We start from the raw sequence: 18,137 nt of genomic DNA on the forward strand, positions 1-18,137 counted from the left end.
CAGAGAAGGAAATAATCAGTCATTGACTTGGTTGTTTATGGTGGGGGGTTTTAGTGGAGTTACTTGAGTCTTCGAGTCAGATGTTTTTGCATCCTCATTGCTTTCAATGGAATCCATAATCAAATCTGTAACAGGTCACTTCTGAATCAGTTTTTAAATCCGCTACTGGAAAGAAAAAAAAAAAGCTCTACCATGTGTTCAAGGTGTGGACATGGTTCAGGTTTTTTTATGTCAATGGTTGATCCAGTTTTTGAATGTGGATTGAACACTTCTGAATCAGTAGCAGGTTTTAGCTGTGTGTACATAGATCTCTCGTACAGAAGGAGAGAGGACCCTGCCGGAGACTTACGACTGTTCGAGTTTGTAACAAGTCTTGTTCATGCTTGTAACAGTTTTATTTTTATTTTTTTATTATGTATGCAGAGCACCATGGAATGAATGGCACTTTAATAATGTGGTTCCAGATGTTGCTCTAAAATTCAGGTAGATCTACAATAATTTATGGTAATTCTTCAACAGAAAAAAGATGATCATCGCAGTTCAGAAGGAGGTGGAGACTGGGGTGGAGATGAAAACTGGGAGTCAGTAGAAGCGGAGCAGGGTGAGTTGTCAGTAGAATATGTTTTCTGGCTTGGATTATATGACTACTATAGTACAGTGATGGTGAACCTCTTCGAGACAGAGTGCCCAAACTGCAACCCAAAACTTATTTATCGCATAGTGCCAACACAGCAATTTAACCTGAATACTACAGTCCAATATAGTATATCTTCTATGTACTTTACCATTTAGCTATCATAGCCTGCCTACATTCAATGTGCTGCCCATAGTGCGCCCTGCGCTGATGAATGTCAGGTAAAATCTAAGGCATATTTTTACGCCATAGACTTTTTCCAGGGTGCCTACAGAGAGGGCTCTGGCACCTGTGCCATAGGTTCTCCACCACTGCTATAGTATAACATGAACATGCAAGCTGCTTGTCTGACAGGCCTAAGCAAAGCAGAACTGGCTCGGAAGAAGAGGGAAGAACGCCAACGAGAAATGGAAGCCAAAAGGGCAGAGCGGAGAGCTGCCAAGGGACCCCTCAAGCTTGGAGTGAGAAAACTGGATTGAAGAATAAAAAGTGACTGTAAAACAGAAAACAGGGTGTGTACTTGATGTTTTATATCTTTGAACCATATATGTCAGATGGACAAGGTCCAGCGAACTGGAAACTTATCTCCCATGCGTCAAACAAAAGGTCTTTGACAACACTATGTCCAAAGTACCATTGGTTTGAGATTCCCTGGGCAATCCACTGTTGAAACAGTGAGGGATTTATTAAAGGAATTGTTCAGGATTTTGATGGCATATTCTGTGTTTTTCAGATTTCTGTACCACATATCAATTTCATATTGGGGAGAGGGGAATGTATCATCCCAGAGACCAACTTACCTGCAGCTCTTTCCATTTTGTGCAGTAGACAGAGCTGGTAATTGACTTCAATGAGAGTAGTCCTGTAATTATCAGCTCCATCCTTTAGACCAGGCATGCTCAACATGCGGCCCTCCAGCTATTGCAATACAACTCCCATCATTCCCGGACAGCCTACAGCAGGGCATAGTGGGAGTTGTAGTTTTACAACAGCTGGAGGGCCGCAGGTTGAGCATCCCTACTTTAGACCAGGCATGGCCAACCTGCAGCTCTCCAGCTGTTGTAAAACTACAACTCCCACAATGCCCTGCTGTAAGCTGATAGCTGTTGGCAGTCTGGACATGATGGGAATTGTAGTTTTGCAACAGCTGGAGAGCCTCAGGTTGGCCATCCCTGCTTTAGACAATGATCAGCAACCTCCAGCACTCCAGCTGTTCACAAACTTCAACTCCCAGAATGCTTCACGTCTATGGGAGTTAGAAGGACAGCCGAGCATGTTTGCATACTGGGAGCTGTAGTTTTACAGCAGCTAGAGTGCTGAAAGTTGCCGATCCCTGCTCTAGACTATGGATAGAGCTTCAAGATAACACTTTTGTAATGTTTTTTTTATATTTCACTGTAGATGTTAATGTAACATCTGGCCTGAGTTCTTGGCCAGATGTTTATTTCCAAAAATCTGTGTTTGAAACCCCCCTAATGGGAGGTCGCCAGGTGTTTTTTCCAGCCCAATTATGTATGAAGAATCATACACTACACGGATATTTAAAGGAGTATTCAAGTGTGATCATTTTATATAAAAATTGGATCAGAAAGGGCAAAAATAAACTGATCACCCACCCCTGCTGTCCAGCCACTACTCTGGTCCCTGCTCAGCTCGGCTTTTCAAGTCCTCTTCTTGGGCTTTGAATGCCCACTCTGCCAATCACTGATGGGGCCTGTGTTTGGCTAAGCAGGCAGCCTAAGTATTTTTCTGGTGGGTTGAAAATAAGAAGAGGAATATGAGAGGAGCAGGGACCAGTGCAGTGGGTATCGGTAAGATGAGAACTCAGTTTATTCCTGCCCTCGTTTTTATTTAATGTGAAGGAATACCCCTTTAAATAAACTAGATTTTCTGTGCTGTTGTTCCCTTTAAGATAATTTATATGCCAATATTCATTGGTTTAGGGGGTTGGAAAATTTGCAGGGTAATTGCTCAGAATGCAATATAGTGTCATTCATGCTCCATACAAGCATACATAACTGTATACTATCCCCCAGATATCTCCTATTGGGAGGGCCCCAGCATCAGTGAGGTAAAATACACTCCTGTCCATGTGATGCAAGATGGCAGCGCCCGCTTCCTCTGACTGATCCTTCTAGCATCTATTGACCATTTGTAACTGTATGTGGCATTTTGACCAATTATATTGCATATTGGCCAACCCCTTTAAGATGTGTAAAAGCTGTGTTGAAGGCCTTATTCACATTTCAGTTTTTTTACTGACGTGTGCTGTCCGCATTTTCCATGGACAGCATACGTACCCATTGATTTAAATGTATCTGTTCACATTTTAGTATAAAAAAAAAACCGGAGACTGCAACTACTTTGATCTGTGATGCGCGGACAAAGCATGCCTATTGAAGTCTATGGGTCCATGAAAATCACTGACATACATCAGTGTTGTGTCCGTTTTTCACTGCAGACTCATAGGAGATTCTTTGGAAATTAATTTTTAGCTAAGCAACGTCAGTGAATTACAGATGACACACGTACGCTTTTTTTCACGGATGTGCCACTGCCACGGAAATGTGAACGAGGCCTAAATCTGTTATCACCAGTTCCCTAAGAACTCGTGTACACGGCCTTTGGCGTTTGTGTGGTCCGCAAAACACAGATACTGGTCATGTGCATTCCACACAACATCCTGCCCTCTATAGAACAGTCCTATGTTTGTCTGTAATACGGACAAGAATAGGATTTTTTTTTAAGGTGCCACAGAAAGGACACAGATGCAGACAGCACCCGGCGTGCTGTCTGCATCTTTTGCGGCCCCATTAAAGTGAATAGGGCCATATCCGACCCACAAAACATGTGGATCAGATGCAGACATGTGATCCCTTACTTTTGACAAATGGCATAGTATGTATCAGTATGCCTAAAATCAGAACTATAGAAATTCCAACAGATCTGTTTTATAAAGGCAAGGGGTCCACGGTGAGGGCCAGTTGGATCTGACAGATCTAGCACAGCATGCAGATGTGAAAAGAGCTACATCTCTCAAAGTCTTCACAAATGTATGAAGGGTAGATACAATTCTTCTTGCATGCTTTCTTCACAGGACACAGAACAAGCCCCCTGTGCTCGTTGCCGTCAATGAAGAGTGGACATGGTCAGAGATTTCATAATATTTATGCTGTATAAATTTTTATGTTACATACAATGCTGTATATTCACAGCCGAAGAATAAAATGACATTTTCCAAACCAGGAATTATCACTTCTGGAATTCCATGTACATATATAATAAACTCCATAAAAAAAAAAAAAGTCTCACCCTGTAGGTGTTTTTTTGCCGTTAAAAATAATTTGAGAAACATATATAATTCATCCACTTGATTTGACGTCTAATGTACATAATGTGTCATGGGTACAACAGATGAAGTGTTGTGTAATTATTGGGGTCTCAACTGTGACCATCCAGAAAAAAAATATATTCACGTTTCCATTAAAACATAAGACAGTAAGAAAAATCTTTGGCTCATAAAAATCCATGAAGTCACTTGTGAGCAACACTTGTCCGCATATAACGGGAACTGGATTATGCATCTGGTCTTATGAAGAAGTGTTGGATGTATTTAAGATACCGGTGTGGTCAGGATTCTAGAAAAGGAAAGAGTTAAAGCTGTTACTAGGAAATAAAATGTGCACTTCACAATGTTAATTAAAGGGGTTATCCAGAATATACTATTGAGGACCTATTCTCTTGATAGGTCATCAATATCGGATCAGCAGGGGTCTGACCCCGGGACCCACACAGATCAGCCCATGCACGGTGCTGTGGTCAGAAAGCTGCTGGAAGCCCGGAGAGCTCGCCACAGCGCCGGTGAGTGCAATGGCTCCCTGGAACAGGTACCTGCAAATATTCTAATGATGACCTATCCTGACCTGAGGTCGTCATCATCTAAGTATCTCTTTATTGGGGTTCTCTGGATAAAGGGTAATTTTTATGACTATAGAGAGTGTTTGACACATGGATTCAAGAGAGCAATACATTGATTTACTACATCAAACAAAACAGTCCAGATTTGCTAATGTGATTTTGCCTGTAGTGTAAAATAAGCCAAAATATCAACATTTCTGGTGCAAATTGTTGCATCAAATTTAGATATATTTATGAAGTTAAACCCCAAAAAGAATAACTTACTGCACCTCTTTCACCGAGAGGCATGACTTGGCAAGAAAGGGTGTGACCCAAGCTGCAACATTTAGTACTATAGTGTCCAGCCATGCACCACATTTGGTGCATCTCTGGTCTGCAACTTTTATGTACATTGTAGACAGGATTAATAAATTAGTTTTGACCAGAGTAGTAGTGTTTCGATACCAACATTTTGATTCTATTTCGATACCATAAAAATGTATTGCTATACTTGATACCACGCAAAAAAAAAAAAAAAACACACCAAAAAAAGCAGCGTGCATTCCGCATTTTTTATGGAACATCCGGCCCATAATCGAACAGGCCGATCCTATTTTTGGGGGGACAAGGTGACAAAAAAATGGCGATCAGAAGCTGCCACTGCACCACCAATGGAGGGGAGGGGACCCTGTGGCCACTGCCACCAATGATTATAATACTGGGGGGGGGGGGCGCACTGCTCCACCAATGTTTTTAGTACTGGGGGAAGGACGCACTGCGCCACCAATGTTTTTAGTACTGGGGGAAGGACGCACTGCGCCACCAATGATAAGTAACCTTTTAATACAAATAGAATTACATAGCCGGCACTTGACCTCTAAGACAGGGTGCTGCGATCCGCGGCAGTTAACCCCTCAGGAGCCGTGGAGCCCTGTCAGAGATTGAGTGCCGGCTATGCGATTCTGCCGCCGGCTATGCGATTCAGAGCTGAACCTGGACATACCTCCATTTTCACCCAGGCAGCCCCCCTGACTTGAGCATCGGAGCAGTTCATGCTCCGATGCTCTCCTTTTCCCTGCGCTAAATCGCGCAGGGCAAAGGCATTTTTGGGAGATCCGGTGACCTACCGGGCTCTCCATGGGGCTGCCAGGAAGCCTGGTGATGTCACCGGCACTGATAGGCGGGCTTTAGCACTGCCATAGCCAGTAAAACGGCTAGGGCAGCGCTAAAGCACGCCCATCAGAGCCAGTGATGTCACCGAACACACTGCTGGGCGGAAGCTGCCGCCCGGCAAGGTGTGATTGTAAACAAAAGAGCCCTTGCCCTGCGCGATGTAGCGCAGGGCAAAGGAGAGCATGAACTGCTCCGATGCTCAATACGGGGACTGCCGAGGTGAGATTATGGGTAATATCCGGGTTCAGCTCTGAACCCGAACAACCCCTTTAATGGGTGAGTTATCAGCACCTCTCTCTTCTTATTGGCAGCAGCGCCACAGTGGGGAGAGAGTGACTCCTTCTCCCCTGTGCTGCTGAGGAGAATATGGTGCGCTGACATGCTTGTATTAATAGCCTCATGCATTCCTCATGTAATAACAATTCTGGAGCATCTATTCTTATGGCTCTATGTTGTGTCATTCCTTTATTATTTCTCCTAGAAGTTATGAATGAATTGCTAGCAGTCTGCAGTAAGGGTACAGAGGGTTGGTAACAAGTTGGGGGGTGAGGGGGTGTCCCTGCACAGTCTGACAATGGCAGTACTGATTGGATACAGCAAGTCTGTGCAGGTACACCCCCCTCAACTGAGACCCCCATCAGACCTCAGATCAGAAAAATAAAAAATAAAACATCTCTTACCTGTCCTGCGCCGTGGCTCCTCTCCACCTCCGGCAGAAGTCTCGCTCCCCTGTCTTTCTGGCCTGCGCTGCTCTGTCACCTGACTGTATGCAACGTCAGGTCATAGTGCGCGATGTCCTGACACTGTACGCGATCAGGACAGTGCAGCGCCAGACGGGAGGAATAAAGACTGAGAGGGTGAGTATTACAAGAGGTCCGCTTCACTCCCTACTACTGGCCCCTAAAGCATACTAGTGAGCGCTTCCGTAAGCGCTCACTAGTATCGGCTTTATTAAAGATGCATGGCCATTTCTTCCCCAACTTTTTTTTTTGGGGGGGGGGGGGGGGGCTCTTATAAAGTGAAAAATACGGTACATGAGAAATAAATGAAGCTATTAAAATAGGCATGTCAGGAGTAGTGACAGGTCCTCTTTAAGGCTAGTTTCACATTTGCAGCAGAGAACAGCCATAAGCCAGATACTACCACCTTCCTGCCACACCCCATTAACTATAATGGGGTCCAGCAGATATCTGGCTGCTACCCAGCAAATATGCCAAGAATCAGCCAGGCAAGATACACTGTACACCTATGGCAAGCTACCTAAAAAACATGGACTCATCTCCTCTCCTCTCCCCCCCCCCCCCCCCCCCCCCCAAAAAAAAAAAACTCACAAGAAAGAAAAGGTCACAAAAATCTGCATTTCAGTGGTTGTAAGCACTGCACTTTAGATGCCATGTGGCAATGATAAATCTGAATATGCAGTACATATATCATTCATTAATAGCTGAGCTGATCTAACAGCAAGTCACTGTTCTTACCTCATGTAGGATGTCCGATAAGGTCATCAAGCTGTGAGGAGAGGACAGGGAGTCTTCTGACTGGGAGCTGCAGGAGCTTCGTTTTACTGTATTAAAAAATCCACATTAGTTATGTTACACTAGTTACTGTAGGAGTTTGATTGTGGGCTGAGTATTTACCAGTGTCACTGCTGGAAGATAATGGTCTTCCCACCCCTGTTACTTCTTGCCCACTGCTCCTTTTCTCTTCTTGTGCCTGTTTGAATGTTCAGAATATGGTGTCACAGACAGGTAAAGAGGCTATTCATTCAGCAAATAGAGGTCAGTTTTTTTATATATTGAAAAGTTCGAAAGTGTTTTAACGTGGCTAAGATTTGAGGAAGTGGGGGGCGCATAGACTCTGAGCTCCTCGCCACAACACCCGTTCGCTTAGCTTTATAGCCGAATAACCCTGTTCAACATGGGCAAACTGTCTAAGGAGAGAGGCAGAGAGTCTGACTGCACACAGAGAACCCAAAAATCGCAAGGGGATCTGTCTAGGATCCTGAATACAAAGCCGTCATCTCTGGAGGTAAGGAAGAAAATGGCGGCGGCGGCTGATATACACTCTGAAGCGCATGAAGAGGACTCGGATGGTGACAGCTCCTGCGCTTACTCGGATGCGCACGGAGGGGCTGAACAGTTACCTATAACAAGGTCTTTCTTACAACACTCCTTGTCGCAGGCTCTCGCTCCGGTGATGAAGGCGTTAGCCGACAAAGATGGAGGTACAGCAGTTGGGACAGAGTGGAAACGCTTGAATATTCCCAATCAGTAATAGTGCAGCACAACAGAGGGATGCAGGCTCAGTTGCAAGCCTGACGCTCACAGATAAATAATGCACATCTACACCTGGAGGATCAGGAGAATAGGGGACTTCGGAAGAATGTCAGACTTAGGGGAATCCCTGAATCTGTCCCTGCTGAACTAACAGACTGTACGCCGGATCTTTTCCCTTCTGGTGGGGCAGATGAACGGGCACATAGAGCGCTTAGACCCAAACCCCTGGCAGGAGATCCACCAAGGGATACGATCTGTCCCCTATTAAACGTCCTTGATACAGCGGAAATACTCAAAAAGGCACGAGAAAAGGATGACATTCTCTTTAATAATCATAAGATCCTGATTTTTCAGGACTTAGCCGCCAGCACGCTTACAAAATGCTGGATTTTGCATCCCTTAACTGCGGAACTGCGAGCAAGGAAACTACCCATGAGATGGCTTTTTCCCTTTGGTCTAAGCACCACAATCAAGGGTAGACAAATAACTGAGATTCCCAGATTTATCTAAAATTTGGAAAGCCCTAGAGATGGCACCTCTGGCCATACCCTCGTGGCTGCCGATACCCGTTCCAGAACATCTACCTAGGCTGCCCTCACTTCCATCGTGGCAACTATCCTCGAAATACAAATCACCCAGGAGGAAGTCGGCACCCATGGACTGAAGCATTACCACATAGAGAGACTATCAATCTCAGATCATGCTCCTGTTAAAATACAAATGAAGTTGCATGACCTACCGCCTAGAGTGTGGTCTTCTTAACACTACCCTGCTGGAAGATGAGGTCAATAGGAATCTCATAGAACAAAAGATCACAGATTATTTTAAAGTGAATGACAGCCCTCAGACTCCCATGCCCATAATATGGGAAGCTCACAAAACAGTTAAAGGAGAATTAATTAGTCTAGGAGCTAGCATAAAGAAGCAAAGAACCCGGAAATTAGACTCCCTGTTAATGCAAATGGCTACCCTAGAATGTCTGCACAAGAAAAAAACTGCCGAGATACAAAATAATCTCAAATCCCTACATTTTCAGGTTAAAATTTAAGGAAGTGAAACTGGAAACTATATTGTAAAGTTGTAGACCTCTGCTTGCTGTCATTCAATAGGAACCTTTCCTGCCAATAGATTTAAAAAATCTGTTCTGATGGCCACAGACAGAGCCTAGATTTTTGATGCGTTGGAAGTACATAGGTGCAGAGCAACCCAAGAATAGGGCCACAGAGATATTGTCAGCTTACTCCTTCTCCCCCTCCTCTTCTCATAGACTTATATAGCAGCTTGTAATCGGATCCTTCAGTGTGCTTAAAGGCCATCTAAAGCTGGGTGTTCACATAGGTGCTATGAACTCTGGAGTTCACTGTATTCGTCATAGTGGATACCACCGTGCACCGCCAGATCCCCTTTTACTGTAATGGGATCCGGACACTTCTCAGCATATACACAAAAAATGCCACCTGTAGTATATTTTTTTTTTGTCCGGCTGAAAGACGCCTTATATGCTGTATATAGTGAACTCAGAAGTCTGTTTCTCCATTCACAGCACATATGTGAACACAGCCTTAGTTTTAGAAAACAGATTTAGGCTAGATGCACATGACCGTATGTGTTTTTGCGGTCTGCAAATTGCGGATCTGCAAAAAAAAAAAAAGGCCGACGTCCAGATGGCAGTTTGGGCGGATCCATTATAAAAATGCCTATCCTTGTCCACAAAACGGACAAGAATAGGACATGTTCTATTTATTTTTTTTTGCAGGGCTACGGAACAGAGCAACGGATGCGGGCAGCACACGCATCTTTTGCAACCCCATTGAAGTGAATGGGTCTGCACCCGAGCCGCAAAAGATGCGGCTCGGATGCGGAACCAAAACCACGTTTGTGTGCATGTAGCCTTAAATACTAGTTTAGGAAGGGAAGGAGTAAAATAGCTGATATTACAAAGTTTCTTATATTCACCTGTACTATTGATTTATGCAAAGCTGTGTGAAAAGTTACATAGAAAGAACAAAAATGTACTGAAAACAGAACTAGAGCACTACACTCCTGACTTGTGTTGGCATACACATGACAGATAAGGACGGCAGGCTAATCCGATAGACTACACTTTATTACATAATGTTGTGCTATGCCCCCTGGACGTGTTTTGCCTGGTACAGGTGACCATAGGTGTTCTTGGGGCTATTTTTCTTTAAATCATTTTCTTTTCACGCTTTGCTCAGCTATGGTGTGATGAATCTTCCAATGGGGCCAGAATTGATCAGTCATCCAATCATTGTACGTGATGTGGAAAATAGTGTTCTGTATAGGAAGACTAGACAGGTCTTACCACTGGCAGATCTTTTAACTGATGCTTTCCATCTCCAGGCCCAACATGAACCAAATGATTAAAATTCTTAGGGTTGGAAATTAGTTTTGACCTCATCTGAGGGTCTTTCAACATCACCCTGTGAATGGAATAAAAAAATGGATACATTATGATTTGTTAAATATTTGTGGAAGTATAGGTTGTGAAGGCAAGAGGAAAAGTAGCAGGCAAGACCTCTTTGTATCCCATGTATGCGTGTAAAAGAATACATTAAGCAGGTTTCATTTCAAGTATGCACTGAAAGAGAAGGTTTTACAGCCAGGTCCATAAATACTGGGACATTGACACAATTCTAAGATTTTTGGCTCTATACACCACCACAATGGATTTGAAATGAAACAAACTAAATGTGCTTCAACTGCAGACTGTCAGCTTCAGGCCTCATGCACGAGAGCGCTGCACTCGTATGATCTATACAAGTGTATTACTGTAGTGCAGCGGCGGCATGAAGCGCACAGCGTCATAGCAACCAATGACGCCGTGCGCTCCTGCTGTCGGCAGAATGCCAGGCCGGGATACCACGGACCGCTCTCGGCCGTGGAACACGGCCGTGTGCATGAGGCCTTAATCTGAGGGTATTTTACATCCACATCAGGTGAACGGTGTAGGAATTACAACAGTTTGCATATGTGCCTCCCACTTGTTATAGGACCAAAAGTAATGGGACAGAATAATCATCATAAATCAAACTTTCACTTTTTAATACTTGGTTGCAAATCCTTTGTAGTCAATTACAGCCTGAAGTCTGGAACGCATAGACATCACTAGACGCTGGGTTTCATCCCTGGTGATGCTCTGCCAGGCCTCTACTGCAACTGTCTTCAGTTCCTGCTTGTTCTTGGGGCATTTTCCCTTCAGTTTTGTCTTCAGCAAGTGAAATGCATGCTCAAATCAGATTCAGGTCAGGTGATTGACTTGGCCATTGCATAACATTCCACTTCTTTTTCTTAAAAAAACGCTTTGGTTGCTTTTGCAGTATGCTTTGGGTCATTGTCCATCTGCACTGTGAAGCGCCGTCCAATGAGTGCTGAAGCATTTGGCTGAATATGAGCAGATAATATTGCCCGAAACACTTTAGAATTCTTCCTGCTGCTTTTGTCAGCAGTCACATCAGTTCCATTGGCAGCCATACATGCCCACGCCATGACACTACCACGACCATGCTTCACTGATGAGGTGGTATGCTTAGGATCATGAGAAGTTCCTTTCCTTCCCCATACTCTTCTCTTCCCATCACTCTGGTACAAGTTGATCTTGGTCTTATCTGTCCATAGGATGTTGTTCCAGAACTGTGAAGGCTTTTTTAGATGTCGTTTCCTGTTTTTGAGGCTCACCAATGGTTTACATCTTGTGGTGAACCCTCTGTATTCACTCTGGTGAAGTCTTCTCTTGATTGTTGACTTTGACACACATACACCTACCTCCTAGAGAGAGAGTGTTCTTAATCTGGCCAACTGTTGTGAAGGGCGTTTTCTTTACCAGGGAAAGAATTCTTCGGTCATCCACCACAGTTGTTTTCCGTGGTCTTCCGGGTCTTTTGGTGTTGCTGAGATCACCGATTCGTTCCTTCTTTTTAAGAATGTTCCAAACAGTTGTTTTGGCCACACCTAATGTTTTTACTATCTCTCTGAAGGGTTTGTTTTGTTTTTTCAGCCTAATGATGGCTTGCTTCACCGATAGTGACAGCTCTTTGGATCTAATCTCGAGAGTTGACAGCAGCAGATTCCAAATGCAAATAGCACACTTGGACCTTTTATCTGCTCATTGTAATTGGAATAATGAGGGAATAACACACACCCGGCCATGGAACAGCTGAGAAGCCAATTGTCCCATCACTTTTGGTCCCTTAACAAGTGTGAGGCACATATGCAAACTGTTGTAATTCCTACACCGTTCACCTGATTTGGATGTAAATACCCTCAAATTAAAGCTGTCAGTCTGCAGTTAAAGCACATCTAGTTTGTTTTATTTCAAATCCATTGTGGTGGTGTATAGAGCCGCAAATCTTAGAATTGCGTAAAAGTCCCAATATTTATGGACCTGACTATGTGTTGCTGGCGCCAGCACTCCCTCCATGACAGCCCTGGGATCTGTTCCATGGAATCTGCATCAGGGTGATTTCACACGCAGTAGTTTAGTTGCATAAATTTCTGTGACTGTCCAAGTCTTACAGAAAATTGTGTTGGCTGCAAAAACGCCCCCCATTCAGATGCATGTATATGTGTGTGTGTATATATATGTGTGTATATATATATATATATATATATATATATATATATATATATATATATATAAAAAATTATAATTTTTTTTTACACTAAGCCATGCCTCTAACTATGACACAGTAGTTATGCTCCTTCAGTGTGCCCCCACAAAGTAGGTATGCCCTCTAGAGCACCTCTTACAGTAGTGTAGCACCTGTATTGTTAATAATAATAATAATAATAATAATAATAATAATAATAATTCTAAAATAAATTACTTCTCACCTAGCCCCATTCCCCCAATGAATGGAGCATAACCTCATGCTCTCCTCAGCACCAGGTGCAATAAAGTGACATTAGCCTGTTGAGCTGAGCAGGAGAGCACACAGACTGGGGGGTGATCATCATCCCCTGACCTGAGCGCTCGCTTGCTAAGCCCAGCAGGAGTGATGACATCACTTCATTGTGCCTGCTGCTGGGTAGAATACCAGCCAGGTTATAGTGGAGCAGGAAGCTGACTGTTCCCTGCTTCACCATTACAACTATATCTGTGTGCTCAGGACACAGATACTGTTGAAAGAGGGATATACCTCAGCCATCCCGGGACGGCCACCGAAATCCAGGGCTATCCCGCTGGATCCAGGACAGTTGGGAGGTCTGCAGTTGTATGGACGTGCACATTACTATACACTTTCAACACCAGGTGGAGCTATATTATGTGAGCAGACGTCTTAAATCTTCACTAGTGGGACAACCCCTCTAATGTGAAAAATCCTAATGACCGTGGCACTTTATGCATAATACATTCTCCGTATTTTACCTCCTCTGCTGTAGCCGCTCCTCTTCTGAAATTCGGAATGAAAAATGCCTTTTGCTCTTTGTTTTGAGCAGCTGTCTCCGGCTGTTATCCGAGGTCTCTGGAACGTCAAACTCATCTTGATCTGTTGAGAATCAACAAACCGTGACCAGAAAGACAACGTGGCTGCAAGATCTATAGTACACAGACAAGTCATACTGGTGTGTAGATGTAACACTAACCGGCCAATTTATTACGCAGATATATCAGACGGACTTTCTCAGTTCCAAAGACACACAGAGATCCTTCATAGTTCAAAGGCCGAACCTGTGGAGAAAAAAAAAAAAAAAATAGACAAAAGGGACTTTTTTTGACAAGGGGAATTTTTCATGAGGGGACTTTTTGCTTTAGTCAGTTTTGAGACTTTTTCGTCCATAATTTTAAGGGTACTTTCACATTAGCGTTTTTACTGGATCCGGCAGGGTTCAGCAAAAACGCTTCCGTTACTTATAATACAACCATCTGCATCCGTTATGAACAGATCCGATTGTATTATCTTTAACATTGCCAAGATGGATCAGTCATTAACTCCATTGAAAGTCAATGGGGGACGGATCCGTTTTCTATTGTGTCAGAGAAAATGGATCCGTCCCCATTGACTTGCATTGGGGGTCATGACTGATCCGTCTTGATCAGTTTCCCAGGACGGAAAGCAAAACACAACATGTTGTGGTTTGTTCTCCGGTGTGGGAACGCAACTAAACGGAATGGAATGCATTTTGGAGCGTTCTGTTTAGTTCAGTCCCTATTGACAATGATTGGAAACAAAATTGAAGCGTTTTTTTTTCTGGTATTGAGCCCCTATGACCGAACTCAATACTGGAAAACTTAAAGGCTAGTGTAAAAGTTGCCTTACACAGGAGGAGAGAATGTGAAATTCTCTCCAAAGCTTATAATTTTGAATGTATGATGTGACACAGAGGTGTAGGAGACTAAAGAAAGAGATGATGTCAGTCAGTGCTCAGTGATGTCAGAGAAGGGACGTGGTTTTGACAACTGCTGTTGTACAGCCCAGCAACCTGTAGCGGTACTTCTTGCCCATGGGCTATAGTGTACAGAGCACCTGGGAAACCAGCATTTGAGGTAACAGGGTAGAAGCAATAACATCCCTGTTTTGTTACCTCCACTATAAGGGCTCATGCACACGACCGCTGTTGTTTTCCGATCCGCAAAACACTGCTAGCGGCCGTGTGCATTCTGTATTTTACAGAACAGCTGGCCCCTAATAGAACAGTCCTCTCCTTGTCCGTAATGCAGACAATAATAGGACATGTTCTGTTTTTTTGTGTAATGGCCATGCGGACATACAGAAGAACGGAATCCACACTGATTGATTTCCGATTTCCGTTTTTCAGCGCCACTGAAGTGAATGGTTCCACATACGGACAGGAAAAAAAATAAGTTAAGCACAGAAATGAGAATAAGGGCAGCACTTGTACTTGATAATGTAACTATTTCCTGGTTAAAAGGCCGGATGAGCAGCCAAGGAAACTCACTTTCTTCAGATGGACAGTCTGGATCCAGTCACCTTTTCGGACATCAAATATATCTACCGCATTTTCACTGAAAACTGTGAGATGAGGACAGGTGTACGCTGAGGGAAGAACACATTTCCATTAATCATACACAAGTATTCTGTCCCTCAGGACATGTTAAGGTCATAAATGCACTTAAGAATAACGGTTACTTTGCATAAGCAGGGTGGGAAACATAAGCAGACATTAGCTACAATTCAGTCATTTAAAAGATGCAACTATGAGGCCGGGTTCACATCTGCGTTGTGAAGTCTGGCACTGTAATCCGGTCACTGTACCCAGCGTACATGCTGGCTTTCGGCCAGACAAAAAGGCTACACGTGACATTTTTTGTCCAGCATGTATGCTGGAAAGTGGCCAAATTACAGCTGGATCCCATTACAGTGCATGGGGATCTGGCGGTGCACGATGGTATCCGGCCGGAATAGACTGCCGAAGTTGACAGCACAGATGTGGACCCAGCCCAACGTGAAATTAAAACCACAGGACTAGATAATTATGTCCAGGAATATACAAAAACTAGATTTTTATACTTACCGTAAAATCTGTTTCTCTTCCGTTCATTGGGGGACACAGGCTTTGACCATGGGTATAGCTGTTGCTGCTAGGAGGCGGACACTAAGCACACACAGTGTAAGCTCCTCCCTCTTCATCTATACCCTTTCTACAGGGACTAAGCTAAATCAGTTTAGTGCAAAAGCAGTAGGAGAAGCCAGACAAGAAAATTATGCACAAACCCAGAACCACACAGGCCCGAAAAGGCCCATAAACAAAAGGATGGGTGGGAGCTGTGTCCCCCAATTAACGGAAGAGAAACAGATTTTACGGCAAGTACAAAAATCTAGTTTTCTCATCCATCTCATTGGGGGACACAGGCTTTGACCATGGGACGTTACAAAGCAGTCCCTGAGGGTGGGCTTAACTTCAACCCCCCTGCCAATCAGAACCGCTGTCTGCAAAACTCTACGCCCCAAAGAAGCATCAGAAGATGCAAAGGTGTGAACTCTGTAAAACTTGAAAAAAAAGTATGCAAAGACGACCAGGTTGCCGCCTTGCACACCAGAAGGGCCGAAGCCCTGTGATGCACCGCCCAAGAGGCCCCCACTGCTTGAGCATTTACCCGGAAGGGCAGGGCCTGGTCCTTAACGCGGTACGCTTCCACAATAGCCAAACAAATCCACCAGGAAATGGAAGTCTTTGACACTGCCAGCCCTCGTATCTGTCCCTCTGGAATCACGAACAGGGAATCCGTTCGACGTAAGGTTGCCGTCTGGGACAGATAGACTTGAACGGCTCGTACCAAATCCAGGGTGTGGAGCAACTGCTCTCAAGGATGAGACGGGTCCGGACAAAATGAAGTTAGAATAATCTCATTTAGGTGGAATGCCGACACCACCTTCAGCAGGAAGGACTGCACAGGGCGAAGGACCACCTTATCCTGATGGAGGATCAGGAAGGGCGACCGACATGATGCCGACAAGGGCGAGTTCCTACACTACGGATAGAAGTAATTGCGACCAAAAAAGCCACCTTATAAGACAGGAAGCGCAGCGACACCTGCTGCAAAGGCTCAAACGGAGAAGATTGGAGAGCATTGAGCACTAGATTAAGATCCCAAGGATCCAATAGAGCAGCATGCGCCACCCCCTGCAAAAAAAGTCAGAACCGCTGAAAGCGAAGCTAAATTCCGCTGAAAAAGAATGGAGAGAGCCGACACTTGCCCTTTAAGGGAGCTGAGGGCCAGCCACAAGTCCATGCCCGACTGCAGAAAAGCCAAAAGTCACGGCAAAGAAAAACGAACGAGAGACAGCTGTCACCGCTCGCACTCACTAAAGTAGGACTTCCAGGTACGGTGGTAGATTCTGGAAGACAACGGCTTCCTGGCCCGAATCATAGTCTGGACCACCGCATCCAAAAAACCCTGAGCCTTCAGTACGCATGCCACACCCTGCTTCCTCCCCCCCCCACCCCCTGTGAGGCTTGCGTCAGTTGTTAACACCTTCCAACGGAGAGGGAGGAACGAGCGACCCGACCTCAACATTGAAGAGACCATCCACCATCTGAGGGCCCGGCGCACTGGGGCAAGGAGACGCATTGGCCGATCCAAGGAGGCTGGGGAGCGAATGGCTAGCTGAAGTGTTCTGGTATGGAATTGAAGATGGGGAACTGCTTCGAAGGCAGAGACCATGTGCCCCAGAACCCCGCATGCAGCGACGAATGAACTGGGGCTGGCCGCAACAAGAGGAGAATCTGAAGACGGAGAGAGGATAGTTTTTCCGGAGGCAAGAACACCTTGGCCTGACAAGTGTCCAATACCATGCCCAGATAAGTCAACCGCTGTGATGGATAAAGACAAGACTTCTACCTGTTCAGGATCCATCCAAAGAGCTCCAGGGTGTCTAGAACAATGTTCAAGCTATCCACCGTCACCCAGAACGACAGATGACATCCTGGTGAAGGGATCGCCACCATTCCCCTGGCATGGAGCAAGGCCAGGACTCCCGCCAGAACCTTCGTAAAGACCCTGGGAGCCGTGGCCAGGCCGAACGGGAGGGCTACAAACACTCAGCTAAAAACTGATTTAGCTTAGTCCCTGTAGAAAGGGTATAGCTGAAGAAAGAGGAGCTTACACTGTGTTCTTAGTGTCTGCCTCCTAGCGGCAACAGCTATACCCATGGTCAAAGTCTGTGTCCCCCAATGAGACGGATGAGAAAACTAGATTTTTGTCCTTACCGTAAAATCTGTTTCTCTTCCACTCATTGGGGGACACAGCTCCCACCCATTCTTTTGTTTATGGGCCTTTTCGGGCCTGTGTGGTTCTGGGTTTGTACATAATTTTCTTGTGTCTGGCTTCTCCTACTGCTTTTGCACTAAACTGATTTAGCTTAGTCCCTGTGGGAAAGGTATAGCTGAAGAGGGAGAAGCTTACACTTTGTGTGCTTAGTGTCCGCCTCCTAGCAGCAACAGCTATACCCATGGTCAAGCCTGTGTCCCCCAATGAGACTGATGAGAAAACCCATTCTCTTGGTCTGGTCATCCCATTTCCTGCAGCATGGCTCTGTCCCTGCCGCTTCAGGTCCCCACCTGGCCAGAAGTGTGATGTGCCCACTTCATGCACTTCACCGCTGCCAGCCAATGACCAGACCAGGTGAGCATTTCTTTCATGATCACTGACAACCCCTCTAAAAAGTGGCCGA

The 18,137-nt window shown here is 44.9% G+C and overlaps 2 protein-coding genes across 3 annotated transcripts in view; one reads left to right on the forward strand and one right to left on the reverse strand.

Moving 5' to 3' along the window:
- SCYL1 (SCY1 like pseudokinase 1) overlaps positions 1 to 3,939 on the forward strand; it is a 73,682-nt gene extending 69,743 nt beyond the window's left edge. The window contains exons 17-19 of one of the 2 annotated variants that reach the window (XM_044270781.1): positions 520 to 601; positions 989 to 1,146; positions 3,732 to 3,939. In XM_044270781.1, coding sequence (XP_044126716.1) covers positions 520 to 601; positions 989 to 1,113 — 207 coding nt within the window. In that variant the 3' untranslated portion in view covers positions 1,114 to 1,146; positions 3,732 to 3,939. Of the gene's footprint in view, positions 1 to 519; positions 602 to 988; positions 1,147 to 1,367; positions 1,611 to 3,731 lie in introns of those variants that run through there. The other variant, XM_044270782.1, reaches the window with a different exon arrangement.
- Positions 3,787 to 18,137, reverse strand: part of CDC42BPG (CDC42 binding protein kinase gamma) — a 144,347-nt gene continuing 129,996 nt past the window's right edge. Inside the window, exons 31-37 of the mRNA XM_044270780.1 lie at positions 14,902 to 14,999; positions 13,588 to 13,672; positions 13,370 to 13,490; positions 10,307 to 10,424; positions 7,342 to 7,417; positions 7,183 to 7,268; positions 3,787 to 4,272 (exon numbers count right to left, since the gene is read on the reverse strand). Of these exons, the coding sequence (XP_044126715.1) occupies positions 4,225 to 4,272; positions 7,183 to 7,268; positions 7,342 to 7,417; positions 10,307 to 10,424; positions 13,370 to 13,490; positions 13,588 to 13,672; positions 14,902 to 14,999 (632 nt within the window). The 3' untranslated portion in view covers positions 3,787 to 4,224. The remainder of the gene's footprint in view (positions 4,273 to 7,182; positions 7,269 to 7,341; positions 7,418 to 10,306; positions 10,425 to 13,369; positions 13,491 to 13,587; positions 13,673 to 14,901; positions 15,000 to 18,137) is intronic.

This window comes from Bufo gargarizans, chromosome 10 (genome assembly GCF_014858855.1).
Source record: "Bufo gargarizans isolate SCDJY-AF-19 chromosome 10, ASM1485885v1, whole genome shotgun sequence".
Taxonomy (NCBI): domain Eukaryota; kingdom Metazoa; phylum Chordata; class Amphibia; order Anura; family Bufonidae; genus Bufo; species Bufo gargarizans.